This window comes from Epinephelus fuscoguttatus, linkage group LG18 (genome assembly GCF_011397635.1).
Source record: "Epinephelus fuscoguttatus linkage group LG18, E.fuscoguttatus.final_Chr_v1".
In the NCBI taxonomy this organism is placed as follows: Eukaryota; Metazoa; Chordata; class Actinopteri; order Perciformes; family Serranidae; genus Epinephelus; species Epinephelus fuscoguttatus.
Genome location: NC_064769.1, coordinates 3,462,446 through 3,482,983, shown reverse-complemented (window position 1 = coordinate 3,482,983; position 20,538 = coordinate 3,462,446). Strand labels below are relative to the sequence as shown.

Genomic DNA, 20,538 nt, shown 5'->3' with positions numbered 1-20,538 from the left:
ATCAAAACTATGAATGAACACATGTGGAGTTATGTACTTAACAAAAAAAGGTGAAATAACTGAAAACATGTTTTATATTCTAGTTTCTTCAAAATAGCCACCCTTTGCTCTGATTACTGCTTTGCACACTCTTGGCATTCCCTCCATGAGCTTCAAGAGGTAGTCACCTGAAATGGTTTTCCAACAGTCTTGAAGGAGTTCCCAGAGGTGTTTAGCACTTGTTGGCCCCTTTGCCTTCACTCTGCGGTCCAGCTCACCCCAAACCATCTTGATTGGGTTCAGGTCCGGTGACTGTGGAGGCCAGGTCATCTGCCGCAGCACTCCATCACTCTCCTTCTTGGTCAAATAGCCCTTACACAGCCTGGAGGTGTGTTTGGGGTCATTGTCCTGTTGAAAAATAAATGATCGTCCAACTAAACGCAAACCGGATGGGATGGCATGTCGCTGCAGGATGCTGTGGTAGCCATGCTGGTTCAGTGTGCCTTCAATTTTGAATAAATCCCCAACAGTGTCACCAGCAAAACACCCCCACACCATCACACCTCCTCCTCTATGCTTCACAGTGGGAACCAGGCATGTGGAATCCATCCGTTCACCTTTTCTGCGTCTCACAAAGACACGGCGGTTGAAACCAAAGATCTCAAATTTGGACTCATCAGACCAAAGCACAGATTTCCACTGGTCTAATGTCCATTCCTTGTGTTTCTTGGCCCAAACAAATCTCTTCTGCTTGTTGCCTCTCCTTAGCAGTGGTTTCCTGGCAGCTATTTGACCATGAAGGCCTGATTCGCAGTCTCCTCTTAACAGTTGTTCTAGAGATGGGTCTGCTGCTAGAACTCTGTGTGGTATTCATCTGGTCTCTGATCTGAGCTGCTGTTAACTTGCGATTTCTGAGGCTGGTGACTCGGATGAACTTATCCTCAGAAGCAGAGGTGACTCTTGGTCTTCCTTTCCTGGGTCGGTCCTCATGTGTGCCAGTTTCGTTGTAGCGCTTGATGGTTTTTGCGACTCCACTTGAGGACACATTTAAAGTTTTGCAATTTTCGGACTGACTGACCTTCATTTCTTAAAGTAATGATGGCCACTCGTTTTTCTTTAGTTAGCTGATTGGTTCTTGCCATAATATGAATTTTAACAGTTGTCAATAGGGCTGTACTGTGTATTAACCTGACTTCTGCACAACACAACTGATGGTCCCAACCCCATTTATAACGCAATAAATTCCACAAATTAACCCGGAAAAGGCACACCGGTGAAGTGGAACCATTTCAGGTGACTACCTCTTGAAGCTCATGGAGAGAATGCCAAGAGTGTGCAAAGCAGTAATCAGAGCAAAGGGTGGATATTTTGAAGAAACTAGAATATAAAACATGTTTTCAGTTATTTCACCTTTTTTTGTTAAGTACATAACTCCACATGTGTTCATTCATAGTTTTGATGCCTTCAGTGAGAATCTACAATGTAAATAGTCATGAAAATAAAGAAAACGCATTGAATGAGAAGGTGTGTCCAAACTTTTGGCCTGTACTGTACAGTACAGGCCAAAAGTTTGGACACACCTTGGCATTCTCTCCATGAGCTTCAAGAGGTAGTCACCTGAAATGGTTTCCACTTCACAGGTGTGCCTTATCAGGGTTAATTAGTGGAATTTCTTGCTTTATCAATGGGGTTGGGACCATCAGTTGTGTTGTGCAGAAGTCAGGTTAATACACAGCCGACAGCCCTATTGGACAACTGTTAAAATTCATATTATGGCAAGAACCAATCAGCTAACTAAAGAAAAACCAGTGGCCATCATTACTTTAAGAAATGAAGGTCAGTCGGTCCGGAAAATTGCAAAAACTTTAAATGTGTCCCCAAGTGGAGTCGCAAAAACCATCAAGCGCTACAACGATACTGGCACACATGAGGACCGACCCAGGAAAGGAAGACCAAGAGTCACCTCTGCTTCTGAGGATAAGTTCATCCGAGTCACCAGCCTCAGAAATCGCAAGTTAACAGCAGCTCAGATCAGAGACCAGATGAATGCCACACAGAGTTCTAGCAGCAGACCCATCTCTAGAACAACTGTTAAGAGGAGACTGCGAATCAGGCCTTCATGGTCAAATAGCTGCTAGGAAACCACTGCTAAGGAGAGGCAACAAGCAGAAGAGATTTGTTTGGGCCAAGAAACACAAGGAATGGACATTAGACCAGTGGAAATCTGTGCTTTGGTCTGATGAGTCCAAATTTGAGATCTTTGGTTCCAACCGCCGTGTCTTTGTGAGATGCAGAAAAGGTGAACGGATGGATTCCACATGCCTGGTTCCCACTGTGAAGCATGGAGGAGGAGGTGTGATGGTGTCGGGGTGTTTTGCTGGTGACACTGTTGGGGATTTATTCAAAATTGAAGACACACTGAACCAGCATGGCTACCACAGCATCCTGCAGCGACATGCCATCCCATCCGGTTTGTGTTTAGTTGGACGATCATTTATTTTTCAACAGGACAATGACCCCAAACACACCTCCAGGCTGTGTAAGGGCTATTTGACCAAGAAGGAGAGTGATGGAGTGCTGCGGCAGATGACCTGGCCTCCACAGTCACCGGACCTGAACCCAATGGAGATGGTTTGGGGTGAGCTTTACCGCAGAGTGAAGGCAAAGGGGCCAACAAGTGCTAAACACCTCTGGGAACTCCTTCAAGACTGTTGGAAAACCATTTCAGGTGACTACCTCTTGAAGCTCATGGAGAGAATGCCAAGAGTGTGCAAAGCAGTAATCAGAGCAAAGGGTGGCTATTTTGAAGAAACTAGAATATAAAACATGTTTTCAGTTATTTCACCTTTTTTGTTAAGTACATAACTCCACATGTGTTCATTCATAGTTTTGATGCCTTCAGTGAGAATCTACAATGTAAATAGTCATGAAAATAAAGAAAACGCATTGAATGAGAAGGTGTGTCCAAACTTTTGGCCTGTACTGTATATATATATATATATATATATATATATATATATACATACATACATACACACACACACACACACACATATATATTTAAAAGACCTATGTTTTGACTTCCAAAATAAAAGCGCAGTCTATATATATATGTATATATATATATATATATATATATATATATATATATATATATATATATATATATATATGTATATACAAGCTAGAGCAAGGACCTGAAAAAAAGGACCTGAATAGTAAGGTGGATGGCCTTATGTTTTAGTTGTTTGTGTAGTTTTGGCAGGATTTAGCTCCGCAGATGAACCCAGGGTGTATAATCGACTGTGCTTTTATTTTGGAAGTCAAAACATAGGCCTTTTAAATCAGGACGTAACGTTTAGCGTGATGCTAAAATATTAACAGTAAAGACTGTTACACAGATGTTTACCTGCAGTAACAATATACAGCGAGTCTAATATAAACTTTAGCGTGCATGAAAGTTTAAAAAGCCACTTTTCTGTTTCTTGTGTTTTAAATATATTGGTATTAAACCGATATTTCAATTCAAATAGTACAGATAATATAACTTGTGTCATTACTTTGTGAGTAAAAGTTCAAGCCCTGTTTTTTTTCCATCATGTCTCACTTAATTTTGAAGGAGTCGGACCGGATGTACTTTCGGCTGGCTGTCCGCAGGAAAACACAAAACCCGCGGAACTGTTCAATGGGGCGATACAGCTCAATGTTCCGTGAAGACACCCCACTTATCTGACTGGATGCTTTTGAATGAAACGTCGAAGCTGTAAGGTAACTTATAGTACCCGCATTAATTAGTTTTATGACCAGGCTGAACTTTAAGCTAGAGACTGTTTTCTCATCCTGATGTGCCTCGAACCCGGTCAGCTAACTAAACTTAGCTAAGTTTCGATATCGTTCATGTTACCCGATGAAACGAAACACACGAGTCACTTGTGGAGAAGCCTTTTAAAAGCTAATTTAGCTAACGTTACATCACTACACCAGTGCTTCTGCCAGTCGCTAATAAATAACTCAAGTAACGTTAGCTAGCGGCTGGAACTTAAAATGACTTGCTAGTTCATTGTATAGTGTTACTACGTTAACGTTACAAGTTGGCCCTGTAGTCTTACACGTAACGCAGACATCCACTAAATCCTAACCTTTTTTTCACTATCAAGTGTAAGTCTCAAGTCTAACGTTACAGCTCTGTTATCAACTGAAAAATACGAAACATTAACTGTCATCTTACAACGAAAAACATCCACATAAAAAGCAACACAACCAACCTTACCACCGGTAAGATCTATATGGAACAGACCATAGAATAGAAAGAATATGCCTTTATTGTCATTGTATAAGTACTACAACGAAACTACAGGGGGCTCATCACAGTGGCTTAGCAACATACACACAAACACATACACATAATGCACGAAGAAAAAGAATAAACAGAAACATTAAGTGTCAAGTGCATTATTAAAGTAATATAATAAAACCAGTAGGATAAAAACATTATTGCACAGTCCCTATTGCATATTGTCCCATGGTTGTCAGTGTGATTGTGATTTGTTTAATGACTGGATGGCTCTGGGGAAGAAACTGTTGAGGAGTCTGTTTGTGTTTGTTTTTATGGCTCTGTAATGCCTGCCTGAGGGCATGAGATCAAATATTTTATGACCGGGATGTGAGGAGTCTTCTAAAATGTTTTTGGCTCTGGAGAGGTATCGAGCATCTGCAACTCCTTCCAGGGAGGTAAGAGGGCAGGCAATGATCTTTTGTGCTGTTTTCACAGTCTTTTATAGAGCTTTTTTCTCTGCTGCTGCGCAGCCTGCATACCAGACTGTGAGTCTGTAGGTCAAAGTGCTCTCGATGACTGCGTGGTAGAAGGCTACCATTACTGTTCTGCTGAGGTGATTCTTCCTCAGGACACAGAGAAAGTGAAGGCGTTGAGATGCTTTCTTAATAGTAGCAGTTGTGTGTTCTGTCCAGGAAAGTGTGTTTGTGATGTGTATGCTGAGAAATTTATGGCTTTGGATGATTTCCACACAGTCGCCTCTTATGAGGAGGGGCAGGTGGTTGTTCCTAGTCTTTCTGAAGTCTATAATCAGTTCTTCTGTTTTGTTTATGTTTAAGTCGAGGTTGTTTGCAGAGCACCACATGGTCAGACTTTGGACTTCATTTCGATATGCAGGCTCATCCCCCCCTGAGATGAGGCCAATGATGATTGTGTCGTTTGCGAACTTAATTATAGTGTTTGATGTGGAAGTGGATGTGCAGTCAAATGTATAGAGGGAGTACAGCAGAGGGCTTAGCACGCAGCCTTGAGGGGAGCCTGTGCTGAGAGTTAGTGAGGAGGAGAGATGAGAGCCAAGTTTAACAGACTGGGGGCGGTGTGTGAGGAAGTCCAGGATCCAGGAGCAGAGATGTGAGGAGAAGCTGAGATGGAAAGTTTTCTAATGAGAATGTCCGGGATAATGGTATTAAATGCTGAGCTGTAGTCGATAAACAGCATCCGAACATATGTGTGTCTCTGTTCCAGGTGCTGCAGGGCTGTGTGAAGGGCAATGCTTATGGCATCCTCAGTGGATCTGTTCTGACTGTATGCAAACTGGTGGTTGTCAAATGATGGAGGGAGGTTGGCTTTTATATGCTGTGATATCAGTCTCTCTAGGCATTTGGTGACAATGGGCATGAGGGCGATGGGTCTATAGTCATTTAAGTTATTTATGTTGTGTTTTTTGGGTACCGGAATGATTGTAGCTGTTTTAAGGTAGGAGGGGACTGTGGCTCTGGCAAGGGACAGGTTGAAGATATTTGTGAAAACCTGTGCTAGTTCGTAGCTGCAGGCTTTCAGGACCTTCCCAGGTACACCGTCTGGACCTGTGGCCTTCCTTGGGTTGACAGCTCTGAACACTCTCCTCACCTCATGTTCCTGAACTATCAGAACACTAGAGTCTGTAGCAGGGATGTTTGTGTGTGAGGGTGGAAAAGTTGCCTCAAACCTTGAGAAAAAGCAGTTCAGCTCATCTGCCAAGGAGGCACTGCTGCCGGAGATGGTGGCAGTGTTGCCCTCATAGTTGAAGATTTGTTTTAGTCCCTGCCATGCCTGTCTTGCGTCGTTATCACTGAGATGCTCCTCGATCTTCTTTGAGTGCGACCGTTTTGCCTCTCTGATACCTCATTTCAGATTTGCCCTTGCAGAGCTGTAGAGGGCCTGGTCTCCTGACTTGAGGGGGCCTATCACGAGCTCATATGAACGTGAAGACCTCCTTTGTAATCCATGCTTTTTGATTTGGAAAGGTCCGGACCCGTTTCTGCACTGTGACACTGTCCACACAGCAGTTGATGTAAAAAAGAACCTGCTGTGTACATACCTCCAGGTCAGAATGGTGGAATAGATCCCAGTCAGTCCGTTGGAAACAGTCCTGAAGTTGTTCATACACGCCGTGCGGTATGAATGTGAACATGTCGGCAACTCAGTCAAAAGTTAACCACTATAATAACATCTGAAATAAATAAATTGCCCCTGAAATGTGGGGCACATTGAACCTTGCAGATTATCCGACAAACATGAATTAATCTAAATGTAATCTAATTTATAATTAACTTTCAGCTGAAATTAGAGGCATTTTGCGCAGTGCAGTATGAATGTAAACACTGTACATTATCTGACAAAAACTCACTTAAAGTTAACAAATAATATAACATCTCAAAAAAGATAAATTGCTGGTGAATTCATTTTCTAGATCAAAGTACTGCCAAACCGCGCTGGTTTTGCGAGAGGACTGCTGTCTGATGGCTCTGTAGCACCCATTAGTGGTGGGCTCTGCATGACAGTTTAGCAGCCTTGTACATGAATAAAACGAAAGTTACAATGGTAACTACGGTTCTATGAGTCCTGGATGACCGCCAGAGGCGGTGCATAAGCACTGGATAACTCCGCCCGCGCTAGCGCATGTCGAGTACGAATATCAACAATGTCACCCGTGACCCCTGCGTGAACTCCGGGAGGCTATATCTTCCGGTGTCAGCAGGTGATCTGTTCCTAAAATCTGCTCGCGAGCGCGCGAGGATTCAGAGTGACCAGACACTCTGGCGGTCATCCAGGACTCATAGAACCGTAGTTACCATTGTAACTTTCGTTCTATCTCGTCCCTACTGACCGCCAGAGGCGGTGCATAAGCACTGGATGACACATACCAACAACGTCACGAAGAATCCCCCAGACCTACCTCACTGATCAGAAGTCCTGTGGCGGAGGACCACGCCCAACGGGTGGGGAGCAGCAACATTGAGGCGAAAAGCGATGGAACGTGGAAGGTGACGCCAAGAAGCCGCAGCACAGATGTCTTCCAGTGAAACACCCTCAGAGCAGCCCAGGACGTGGAGACCCCGCGTCCGAATGGCACCTGACCCGGCTGGCAACGGACGGCCAGTGACCCTGTAAGCATAGGAGATGGTATCCACAATCCAATGTGACAGGCGCTGTTTAGAGAGGGCACAACCTCTGTTATGACCCCCATAGCACACAAACAATTGGTCTGTTCGTCGCACATGCGCAGTGGCATTGAGGTAAGCAGCCAGGGTCCGTACAGGACACAACAACTGTGCTCCACAGTCGGCCGACGGGGGGTCGAACCGAGCCAGATGAATCGGCCGGTTGAGATGGGTGCGTGGCAGCACCTTTGGCAGGAACGCAACGCTCGCCAGAGAGTCACCCACGAACCATCCGGCCCCCAACGCAGGCAGGGCTCACTGACGGAGAGAGCATGCAGCTCCCCAACCTGCTTTGCTGATGTGACAGCAAGGAGAAAGGCTGTCTTCATTGATAACCACTTAAGATCAGCCTGGGCTAAGGGCTCAAAGGGCGAGGAAGACAGGACATCCAGCACCAGGGAGAGATCCCATGCCGGAACCCTGGGGGCCGCCGGAGGCCGCAGCCTCAGTGCCCCCCTGAGAAAAGACGACACCAACCGCTGGCACCCCACGGTGGCATTCTCAACCAAAACATGTCGCGATGAAATTGCCGCCACATACACCCTCAAGGTGGAAGGAGTGCGACCATCCTCCAAGAGAGACTGGAGAAACTCCAGAATGGTGGCCACCGTGCAAAGAGGCGGGATCCTCCCCTGCCTGCACACCAGGCAGAGAACCTCCTCCACTTGCACTCATACTGGAGGCGGGTGGATGGTGCACAAGCATGCGAATGGTGCACCTGACCGCCTCAGTGCAAGCAGTCAGGAGCGGGTCGGGCCCTGCAGTGGCCAGACCCAAAGCTGAGACGGCAGGGGTTGGGGTGCCAAATCCGACCCCCCAGCTGTGACAGGAGATCCATCCTCTCTGGGAGGCGCCATGGCGAGCCGCAGCAAAGCCTCCGCAGCAGTGGAAACCAAATCCTCCCTGGCCAGAACGGGGCCACCAGGAGGAGACGGTGGCCCTGTTGAAGGACCCGCTGTAGCGTCGGGAGGATCAGAGGCAATGGCGGAAAGGCATACAGGAGGCCGTCGGGCCACTCGTGCCCCAGGGCATCCCGTCCCAGAGGACTGTCCCCCTCTGTCCAGGAGAACCAGAGGGGACAATGAGTTGACTCCCTCGAGGCAAAAAGATCCACCTCCGCCCTGCCGAAGATGCCCCAGACCATCCCCACGACCTCCGGGTGAAGCCTCCATTCCCCCGGAGGAGGCTTGTGTCGGGAAAGGAAGTCTGCCACCCGATTCTGGTCGGACAGCCACACAGCCCGCAGGCTGGACAGACGGGGAGCGGCCCATGTAAGCAGGCGCCGGGACGCACTTAACAGTCGCACCGACTTGGTGCCCCCCTGATGGTTGATCTGGGAGACAACAGCCTTGTTGTCTGACCGGATCAGCACATGTCTCCCCTGTAGATGCGGTAGAAAGTGCCTGAGCGCCAGATGGACGGCCCGCAGCTCCAGGACATTGATGTGACATGCGCGGTCCCGGACAGACCACTGTCCCTGAGCCGGCCTGCCACGCCAGACCGCACCCCATCCTGAACGGGATGCATCCGATGTGACGGTCTCCCGAAAGGATGGGATAGCACCCAGGGGCGCACCCCCCAGCAGGAATGCCCGGTCCCTCCAAGGCGCCAGGATGCGAACGCATGCCTGCGAGACAGTGATCAGTCTGCGCCTGTGGAGCTTGGGGTCCAGGCGAAAACCGTTCAGCCACATTTGGAGGGGGCGCAATGCCAACAGGCCAGAAGGAATGGCCGTCGACGCGGCCGTCAGCTTGCCCAGTAGGCGAAGATACATGACGAACGGCAGCCGCCGCCTCCTGAAGAGAAGAAGGAGTCGGAGGATGTCGCCCACACGACGCTCTGACAGGTAGGCCTTCATGGCCACAGAGTCCAGGACCAGACCTAGGTAGGCGGCCCGCTGGGTGGGGACCAAACAGCTCTTCTCCACGTTGACCGTGAGGCCCAGCCGGGCCACATGTGTCAGAAGGCGGGCCGTATCCTGGACCACCTGGGCCCGGGAATGTGCGCACACCAGCCAATCGTCCAGGTATGGCAGCACCTTCATGCCCCCAGCCTGTAATGGCGCCAGAGCCGCTGCCACGCACCGGGTAAAGACCCTGGGAGACAGGGAGAGCCCAAAGGGGAGCACCCTGAACTGATAGTGGCGGTCCCGAAAGGCAAATCGCAGGAAGGGCTGATGATGAGCCGCAATGGGTACATGAAAGTACGCGGCGTCCTTCAGGGCGATGGACGTGAACCACTCGCCTGGCCGGATCACGCGCCGCACGTCCGCTGAGGTCAACAGATGGAACGGTAACAACTTCAAGTACCTGTTTAGGCCGCGTAGGTCCAAGATGGGACGGAGTCCGCCGTCCTTCTTGCCGACGAGGAAGTAGGTTGAGTAGAGTCCCCCGGGTTGAAGGAGGGGGTCCACCGGTGTGATGGCGCCCTTGTCCAGGAGGGTGGACAGCTCCTGGGCTAGGGCTTGGGCCTTGGCCGAGTCGTGGATGACCGTCATGGTGACCCGGCCAAAGGCTGGGGGCCGGCGTCGGAACTGCAATTCGTAACCCCGGGTCAGGGTGGCAACTACCCAGGGGTCTGGCGAGCAGGCAGCCCAGTGACTGAGCTGCTGCTGGGAAAAGCAGCCGACGACCGGCCCCGTGGCCCTAGCGCCGAGGCCCCCGGCCCCTGGAGGAGCCGGAAGTGCGGCGGTCGGGCTTGGGGTCCTGAGGCTTCCGAGGTGAGCGGCGCAGAGTGGAGCGAAAGTCACCCGCTGACTTCCTCTTGTCCCGCCGCCGCTGGTGGCCACCCCGGGGAGATTGTCGTGGAGGACCCTGAGGGGCAGATGAAAAACTCCTCGAGCTGCCCCTGGAAACAGGTGCTCTCTTATGGAGGCTCGCAAGCCGCCGCCTGGTGTCGTCGGCCTCAGCGGTGCGGTCCAGTGCATCCAGAGCGGCAGAGCCAAACAGCTCCCCAGGTTCTGCTGGCACCCGGCGAAGGACCCTACGAGTCGCCTCCGTCAGAGGTGACTGTGCCAACCAGACATGACGGCGAGTGTGGACAAGCGTCGACATCAGCCGTCCCAGCTCCCTCGTCTGGTAGGCAAAAGCCTGCAGTGACGCATCACACATGTCGCGGACGGAGTCCCCACCTGTGCCTCCTGCAGGGAGGCTGAGAGGGCAAGGAGTAAGTGGGAGAGGGTGTTCCCCAAGCGGCTGACACGTGCTGCTGTGTTGTAGGCCTTGCAGATGTAATCGTCCGTAACTTTACACTGCGCAGAAGGGCACTTAGGGTCGGACTTCAGCGCCTCATCCGGAGCCACAATCAAGGCCGCGATTGGAGGCTCAACCCGGCATGTGGAGGAGCCCCACCGACTCGGCATCCTCCATGGCAGCCAAGGCCCGATCATCCGACCCGGCCTGGTGAGGGCTGAAGTGTCCCTCAACAGGAGTGCAGCTCCTTCAAGAAGTCCGGAGAATGCGGCACTGTAACCCTCGCCGGGAGGGTTGCGCCTATGGAACGCACTGGGCGCCTGCCCCCGGCTTGGGGCATCGAGTTGTAGACGTGCCAGGGCTGCTTGGATGATGGCCCCCATGGAGGAGTCATCAGACCCCCGCCGAGAACTCTGGGCAGAGGAACGGGAGGAGCCTGCCGCCGTCAGAGGGGCCGGACTACCTTGTGAGTCCCGAAACTGACTCGACGAAGCTGCGATGGAAAGCGCATCGTCCAGTGGCGGTGGTGACTCCTGAGCCGGCACAACAGCAGGAGGTGCCACCCCACCAGCAGGCTGGAGATTCATGAGGAGCGCCTTCATGTGCTCCATGTCAGCAGCCAAGCGGTCGACCTTGGAGGAGAGCTGGTCTGTCGCCGCCGTCTTCCTCCTTTCGCGAGCAGCATTCCCACTCCGGCGTGGCAGTCCTCTTCTGCGCAGGAGCTCCGCAGAAGTCCGGCCTCTCAGACTGGAAGGGAGGAGACAGGCGGAGGACCCAGTTGGGCCAGTCGGGCCAACCTCACTGACCGAGGCATGATACTGCAGTTCATGCAGGCCTCAGTGAGGGCCTCCTGCAGGTGGTCCACGCCAAGACAGGCCACACAGTGGTCATGACCGTCTTCAGGCTCAAGGGGGTCATGCAGTTGCCACAGGCGTCGCCATCTGCAACCAGGTGGAGAAGCCAGTGAGGAGCCCAGAAAAGTATGACACTGCCGGGAGCGGAAATGTCAACACAACTGAACAAAACCACCAGACCAAGTTGGGAGAGGGGGCGGGCACGCAACCGTCACCAACAAGGTTATCAGCCTTCTTCCTTTTCCGTCTTTTTGTTGTTGTTCTTTTTTTTTTTTTTTTTTTTATATATATATATATATATATATGTGTGAATATAAGTCTGACAAACACAACTGAGCTGGGAGAGGGTAGCGGAAACACCACCGTCACCAATCACAATTGAATCCTTCACTTTGAATCCCAAACTGCAAAAACAAACAAAAAACAGTACAGTTATCAGAATTCAACTTCCACTGACCTGCTCACACAGCCGTCAGCAGCTGCAGGTAATGCTGGAAGCGGGGGGCGGGAACGCCGTCACCCCAGGAAAGCCGCAATACTAGAGCAGGAACAACGACATACATGCAATTGTGCAACACGCTGGCCACAGCCCCTGGGAGGACGAGCATCAGCCCGTTACTCCCACCACAGAGGCACGAGGCTGCCCAGGGCCAGCAACACATGAAACCAACAGCAAACACTTACGTACACCTCGACGCGCGATCGCGAGAAGAATGAAGGAACAGATCACCTGCTGACACCGGAAGATATAGCCTCCCGGAGTTCACGCAGGGGTCACGGGTGACATTGTTGATATTCGTACTCGACATGCGCTAGCGCGGGCGGAGTTATCCAGTGCTTATGCACCGCCTCTGGCGGTCAGTAGGGACGAGATAGAACACTAATTGGTTAAACCACCTAATATTTCTTGTGCCAACTAGCGAGGGGGTGGATTTAATCATCAAGATGGCTAATATATAAATATATATATATATATGTATGACTCAAAACACAAAAACATTTTCAATGCACACAAAAATATGTTTCATTCCATATATAAGTAAAAGAAAATCCACATATAAAAAATAAGATTTATAAACATATTGATGTGTGATGCACACACAAATATTTCTTGTTTTAAATATGTGCAACTGAAATTCACAAATGTCAGGGGAGACTCAAAACTCACACACACAAATACAGGGAAGTTTACAAATTAAAAGCACTTTGTAAATGCAGGTTCGACAGTTCATATATCAATGTAACAACCTCCAAATATGTATTTGATGAAAATTGCAAATGCTTTTACATGCTTACATTTGTGAATTTCAATTGCACATATTTAAAACAAGAAATATTTGTGTGTGCATCACAAATATGTTTATAAATCTTATTTTTCATATGTGGATTTTCTTTTACCTATATATATGGAATGAAATATATTTTTGTGTCCATTGAAAATGTGTTCAAATGTCTTCTGAGTCGTATAAATCCCCAAATACATTTGTGAATACTTTTTTGTGCATTTATTAATTTCTGTGTGCATTTATTTATTTTGAGACTGTTCTAGAAGTAGAAATGTTCTGATGTTTAGTTCAATGTACAGTTCAAAAAACTGTTCAGTTATATTGAGTGCTGTCATTAAAGGAAAAACACATGAGCACCATGATTCCTTTAAGCTGTAAAGCTAGGGGAAACACTGAATGAAGTAGTGTTGCACGGTATACTGGTACCAACGGTAGACCGCGGTACATATGATACATATGATACCATAATGTTGGAGCACCGTAGTACTACGGTACCTCACGGTACCACTACTGTGGGATAAGTTCAAAGTCCAATCGCAAGAGGGTGAGTGTCCGTGCGTGGTCCAATAATGGCGCGCGCTGGCCACCTGGCACTCAATATGCTGCTGCAGTGGTTTGTTTTCCAGTGACATTTCAGGTATTAGCTGAGCTACTGAGTATCTTTAAGCAGTGAAAGTTATTATTTAGCCTATTTCTTTTTACTTGTAGGCTAGATTTGTTTATATATGCTACAGTGATTTGTTTTCCACAGAGCTCTACAATGCGAGCATTTTACTCACATTTGCGACTAAAAATAGTTTTGTGTGAGCAAAAGAAATCATTCAGGAGCACGCTGTGCAAGTACAGATTTCAACCAGCAGCAGAAACGAAAGGTGAATCCTGCCGGTTGTGGGTTGAACGGGCCATACAGACAGCTCTGTCTATGTTACAGACAGGAATACGGCAGAGCCTCCGCCGCATTCCTGCAAATACGGCGGCCATAGTGCTCCACGGCGCAAGATAATGGCTTACCAGCGACCGAGAAGCCCGGCTCCAGGTCCAATAATTTCCTCTTTGTTGGTGTCATGACTGCCTTGAAATACCTGAACAACCCAGCCGTGGCAGCACACAGGTATGTGCAGGGCCGGCGTAAGGCATAGGCGATATAGGCGGTTGCCTAGGGCGCCACATTGTCTGTTGGGCGCTGGAAAAAAAATGAAAAAAAAAGAAAAATAAAAATTCGCCAGTGGGCGTCCATCCTATTTTTTTCTGGAGGTAACAAATGAACAAATACAGAAAGAAAGAGAGAAAGCAAGCAAGCAAGAAAGAAAGAAATACACTTTGCACCCCTGCCCCTGCACCTGTACTGTGCGCACTGAGAGTGGGGTCTGTGTCAAAATCTGGTCAAGATAGGCAGATATTTACATTTTACCTGCATTTCATAATAATGAAAAGGTCCAAGCCTTCCGTTGCGGGAGGAGGAGGAAAAGAAAGTCCGATATAGAGGTATGTTGTCTGTCTTATGTTATCTTTAACCCTAGGGGCCCGAACGAGGCATAGTGCGTCCAGATTCACACCTGTTCTTCTCTATCGATTTTCTCCGCGACCGTGAGCGGAACCACAGCTTTCCGACAAGACCAAGCACTTGTCGGTAGTCCAATGTTTTCACAGCGAAAAAAATGATAAACTTACACTAAAATGATGTATAACAGAGCTTTCATACAGCTTTGCACACACATTACTCTTAGATGGATTACTTGTGAATGCAGGCTCGCACAGAAATGCCAGTGATACCGCACACATCATTGTGCTGTCATCCCATCACGCTATAAATCCAGGTCAATTGTTTCTTTACAATCCATTATACAGATCTTGTTATCAGTCACTTCATATAGTGAGGAATATCGTATCTTACCACGTCTTAGGCTTGCGTGTGTTTCTCCCTGTCTATCCGCATTGGTAGTCCAGCTTTCAAGATGCAAATATCTCTACATTGTCCAGTTGACACTCCATCAAACTTTGTATGACCAGCACACTTCACCTTTGCGCACACAGACAACTGTAGCCTAATTATGCATGCTGACAGGGCCGTAGTCACCATATACATTGTTTTGGTACACCCCAAAACACCCCCCCATGCCCAAATTTTTTTTTGCACTTGGTTGACTATTTTTCCATTATCTTAGATGTAAATATTGCATGTTTCTTTCAGATAAAACACATTTTTGACTTGTGAATGAGTCAATGGAATTTCTTGCAATAATGAAAAAATGCTGGCAATCATGTCTGCCTGGCACAAACCACATGTTTTGGACAACTGTGAAGTGACAGAATGTCCCAGCATCATGGTTCTTATATTGCCAGATTCCAGAGACTCTCCCCTCTTCATATATGGCAGAATATGTCAACTTCCAACTTGCTATGGTGAGATACATGTAAAAATGTAAGAATTTAGTCACACGGATTTGTTTTTTTCATTGAAATAAAAATTAATATAAAATACAGGCACATAGAAGGACATGAAATGATGGCAAATCTGGATTGCCCAGGTTGTCCTAAAAAAATAACAAGATATAGCATGTGTATGTAGCCTTTATAATGACTGTGATATGATCTTAAAAGTAAAGGCAGTAGAAATACCCCAAAAAAGGTCTAGGGCCCATATGGTTAAAATGCAGTTCTGTGTGTAACGTCGTTAGATGTTTCATTTGTTGCAGCTAGCTAGCTAAGTAGCAATAAAGCTAATGCTACATAATAATGCAACGATAGCTGTTGGATTCAGATAATGTTACAGATCGAAGGATATGAGACTGAATGGCAAGCCAATAGCTAGCTATCTGGATAACTGCTCCTTCTTGTGCTGAAATTTCGCTGACAAATATCAGTGATAATGGCTCGACACGAACACGAACTTATCCACAAAAACAGATTTCTGCACTGGCTTGCACCAGAGATGTGAGCGCCACTTGGCATCGTAGCACATTGTAGTAAGCTCGATTGATATTGAAATACAGTACAGGCCAAAAGTTTGGACACACCTTCTCATTCAATGCGTTTTCCTTATTTTCATGACTATTTACATTGTAGATTCTCAGTGAAGGCATCAAAACTATGAATGAACACATGTGGAGTTATGTACTTAACAAAAAAAGGTGAAATAACTGAAAACATGTTTTATATTCTAGTTTCTTCAAAATAGCCACCCTTTGCTCTGATTACTGCTTTGCACACTCTTGGCATTCTCTCCATGAGCTTCAAGAGGTAGTCACCTGAAATGGTTTCCACTTCATAGGTGTGCCTTATCAGGGTTAATTAGTGGAATTTCTTGCTTTATCAATGGGGTTGGGACCATCAGTTGTGTTGTGCAGAAGTCAGGTTAATACACAAGCCGACAGCCCTATTGGACAACTGTTTAAATTCATATTATGGCAAGAACCAATCAGCTAACTAAAGAAAAACCAGTGGCCATCATTACTTTAAGAAATGAAGGTCAGTCAGTCCGGAAAATTGCAAAAACTTTAAATGTGTCCCTAAGTGGAGTCGCAAAAACCATCAAGCGCTACAACGAAACTGGCACACATGAGGACCGACCCAGGAAAGGAAGACCAAGAGTCACCTCTGCTTCTGAGGATAAGTTCATCCGAGTCACCAGCCTCAGAAATCGCAAGTTAACAGCAGCTCAGATCAGAGACCAGATGAATGCCACACAGAGTTCTAGCAGCAGACCCATCTCTAGAACAACTGTTAAGAGGAGACTGCGTGAATCAGGCCTTCATGGTCAAATAGCTGCTAGGAAACCACTGCTAAGGAGAGGCAACAAGCAGAAGAGATTTGTTTGGGCCAAGAAACACAAGGAATGGACATTAGACCAGTGGAAATCTGCGCTTTGGTCTGATGAGTCCAAATTTGAGATCTTTGGTTCCAACCGCCGTGTCTTTGTGAGACGCAGAAAAGGTGAACGGATGGATTCCACATGCCTGGTTCCCACTGTGAAGCATGGAGGAGGAGGTGTGATGGTGTGGGGGTGTTTTGCTGGTGACACTGTTGGGGATTTATTCAAAATTGAAGGCACACTGAACCAGCATGGCTACCACAGCATCCTGCAGCGACATGCCATCCCATCCGGTTTGCGTTTAGTTGGACGATCATTTATTTTTCAACAGGACAATGACCCCAAACACACCTCCAGGCTGTGTAAGGGCTATTTGACCAAGAAGGAGAGTGATGGAGTGCTGCGGCAGATGACCTGGCCTCCACAGTCACCGGACCTGAACCCAATGGAGATGGTTTGGGGTGAGCTGGACCGCAGAGTGAAGGCAAAGGGGCCAACAAGTGCTAAACACCTCTGGGAACTCCTTCAAGACTGTTGGAAAACCATTTCAGGTGACTACCTCTTGAAGCTCATGGAGAGAATGCCAAGAGTGTGCAAAGCAGTAATCAGAGCAAAGGGTGGCTATTTTGAAGAAACTAGAATATAAAACATGTTTTCAGTTATTTCACCTTTTTTTGTTAAGTACATAACTCCACATGTGTTCATTCATAGTTTTGATGCCTTCAGTGAGAATCTACAATGTAAATAGTCATGAAAATAAAGAAAACGCATTGAATGAGAAGGTGTGTCCAAACTTTTGGCCTGTACTGTATATGTATATGTATATATATGTATATATATATATATATATATATATATATATATACATGTGTCAAGCCAAGATGGTGGCAGCAGCAGTGTCTTGTCCTTTGTCTCTGTCCTGTGTTCACCTGTGTTAACCTGTCGATTTAGGATTACTATCCTGAATTTTAAATCCCTGAGAAAGTTTTTATCAAAAGGAGTTTTTATGGATTACTGATTCTGATCAGAGCTTGCTTGGAACACTTTTAAACGTTTTATTTTTGCCTCTGTACTATGGTCGGCCTGGTTGTCTGTAGGCCTTCTGAAGCTGTTACAAAGACCACCTGCTGGCGCATGGAGCGCTCCGTGGCAAAGTGCGCCTGAATCTCTTTGTCTCAAGGGACCTCTGGAGAGTTTTTTACTAACAACCTCCCATTATCCTTCCCCAAATCATCGATGATCCTCAGCGTGCTGTCGACTGACTGTGATTAATCCTTCGGCTACCACCAAAGACGCACCCGACGCCTGGTCCAGCTATTGTTTGGATACAAACTTTTCTTCGCTGCCGCGTGAGTCTAAACCCCCATTTATTCATTGGAGATTTCGCCCGTCATCTCGTCAGATCAACGGGAAAAATCTCAGTCTCATCATGGGGATTTTTCTGCTACTGGTTGTGTTTTGCCTGCCTACAACTTACAACCATGATTTGCAACGAGGATCGTTGGTGAGTGACTGTAACAGTTTTACGCATACAGCGTACAATCCTTCAACAAAAATGACAACCGACATTAAGCAGGATCTAGCCGGGCTGTCACCTGGCTCTTATCCTGCCCCGCAACAAGAAATTTATAGGCATCTTTCAAGCCTCCTTCTCCTGAATGACTTTTTTATCGCAAAAAATCCCTGCCCAAAGCTGGAGAAGAAATCGGATCCAAACGTGGGCATAAACTCTCGGCGAACTTATTATACTCGGATGCTGAAATGCGTAATCATGCTCATGCTGTTGTCTTCTGGAAATGTGCAACCAAATCCTGGACCTGTCAGTGACACCACATGTTTGGAAACACCAAACGATTTTAAAAATAGATCTGGAGCTGGTTTCATTCATATTAATGTTAGAAGCTTCCTGCCGAAAATTGACATGATCAGAATATGGGCAAATACCACAAATGCTGATGTTTTGGTTGTGTCAGAGACATGGTTAAGAAAATCCATTCCAGATAATTATGTAGCCCTAGAGGGATATAATATTTTTCGTACTGACCGTCGTGCAAAGGAGGGGAGTGGCGATATATTTAAGAAATAAGTATCAACGGTGTTGATTTCTAAGTCTGTTCCGAAACATTACGAGTTGCTTGTACTGAAAGTTGAGTTTACAAAAGGATGTATATTGACAATTGCGGTATGTTATAGACCTCCCTCTGCACCTAAAGAAACATTATCATTACTGTCGGACTCTCTCTCATCCATAAAATATAATGAATTGATCTTACTAGGGGATTTAAACTGGGATTGGCTGTCACCAGCATCTGATGATCTAAAATGTTTTTGTGACACTGCCAGTCTGACTCAGATAAGTAAATCACCTACGAGACCTAACTTAAAACATCCTGAAAAATCAACACTAATTGACCTAATTCTAACAAATGCCCCACATAAATATAAAAAAACTGCAGTCTTTGTAAATGATGTCAGTGACCACTGTGCTATTGCAACGGTGAGAGATACAAAACTTCCTAAGAACAAGCCACGAATTTTAATCAAAAGACATTTTAAGCATTTTTGTGAACAAGCTTTTGTATATGATCTTCATCTATGTGACTGGGAAAAACTGTATCTTATCCCTGACTGTGAAATGGCCTTATCCTATTTTAAATCATTATTCTCAGAGGTTGCAAATAAGCATGCCCCGTTGAGAAAATTCAAGGTTAAAGGACGTGAAAATCCATGGTTCTCAGATAAGCTGTCTGACATCATTCACAAAAGAAATGTAGCATGGGCACGTGCACGAAAATCAAAATCTGAATCAGATTGGATACATCTTCGGCAGTTAAGAAATAAATGTACTTCTCAAATTCGTAATGCTAAATCTGACTATTATGTCAATCAAATGACTGACAATTCAAATAATCCTTCAAAGTTCTGGAAGGCTGTAAAGGACATGACCATGGGCATGGGCCGAAATTGTACGCTGCCACAATCATTAAGTATCGGAGATGAAATAATCACAGATACTGTGAGTATACTAAACAACTTAAATCAGCACTTTGTGTCCTCAGGCCTGCTCTTTGAATCCAAAACACGGAACCTAAATGGTCCCTCCATTTCTGAAGATGTGTTTCCCTCTGACTCTAATTTTAATCTAGCGCCCATAGAAGTGTTTAAAGTGCTTGATGCCTTGAAAAACATGGAAACTAAGAAGCCAGCAGGTCCTGACGCTCTTGATCCTTATCTCCTAAAGACTGCTGCTGACATTATTGCTGAGCCCCTGACATATATCTTTAACCTGACTTTTGAAACGGGCAAAATACCTACTGATTGGAAGACAGCTTTTGTCACACCCATTTTGAAATCAGGGGACCCATCACAACCTAACAATTATAGGCCAATATCAAAACTTTCAGTCCTAGCCAAGGTGCTGGAAAAGCTTGTCTGTAACCAATTAAAGGATTTCTTATTACAACATAGGATTTTAAATGATTTGCAATCGGGTTTCAGGAAGAAACACAGTACTGTAACTGCGGCCACAAAGGTCCTCAATGATATTATAAATGCCATTGATACCAAGGAACACTGTGTTGCACTTTTTTTAGACTTATCTAAGGCCTTCGATACTGTTGACCATGCCACCCTCCTAAAGAAAATGACTGAACTTGGATTTTCCTCAATGACATTAAATTGGTTCAAAGATTACTTATGTGGAAGACAGCAATGTGTAAATGTGGATGGCAAATCATCAAGCTTTTTAAATATTAAAAATGGTGTGCCTCAAGGATCCATTTTAGGCCCCATCTTATTTATTATTTATATAAATGATTTATGCAAAGATGTTGAAAATGTAAATTTCCACTTTTACGCGGATGATACAGTTTTATATACGTCATCAGTCTCTCTGGAAAGTGCAATAAACAAATTACAAGTGGCATTTAATGTTCAAAGAA

The 20,538-nt window shown here is 46.4% G+C and overlaps 1 protein-coding gene across 7 annotated transcripts in view; it reads left to right on the top strand.

Moving 5' to 3' along the window:
* The first annotated feature begins 3,612 nt into the window (after positions 1-3,612).
* The window catches only part of LOC125905785 (3'-5' RNA helicase YTHDC2), a 199,226-nt gene continuing 182,300 nt past the window's right edge, over positions 3,613-20,538 (top strand). For all 7 annotated transcript variants that reach the window (XM_049603986.1, XM_049603985.1, XM_049603983.1 and 4 more), the window contains exon 1: positions 3,613-3,747. In XM_049603986.1, the coding sequence (XP_049459943.1) occupies positions 3,727-3,747 (21 nt within the window). In that variant the 5' untranslated portion in view covers positions 3,613-3,726. The remainder of the gene's footprint in view (positions 3,748-20,538) is intronic.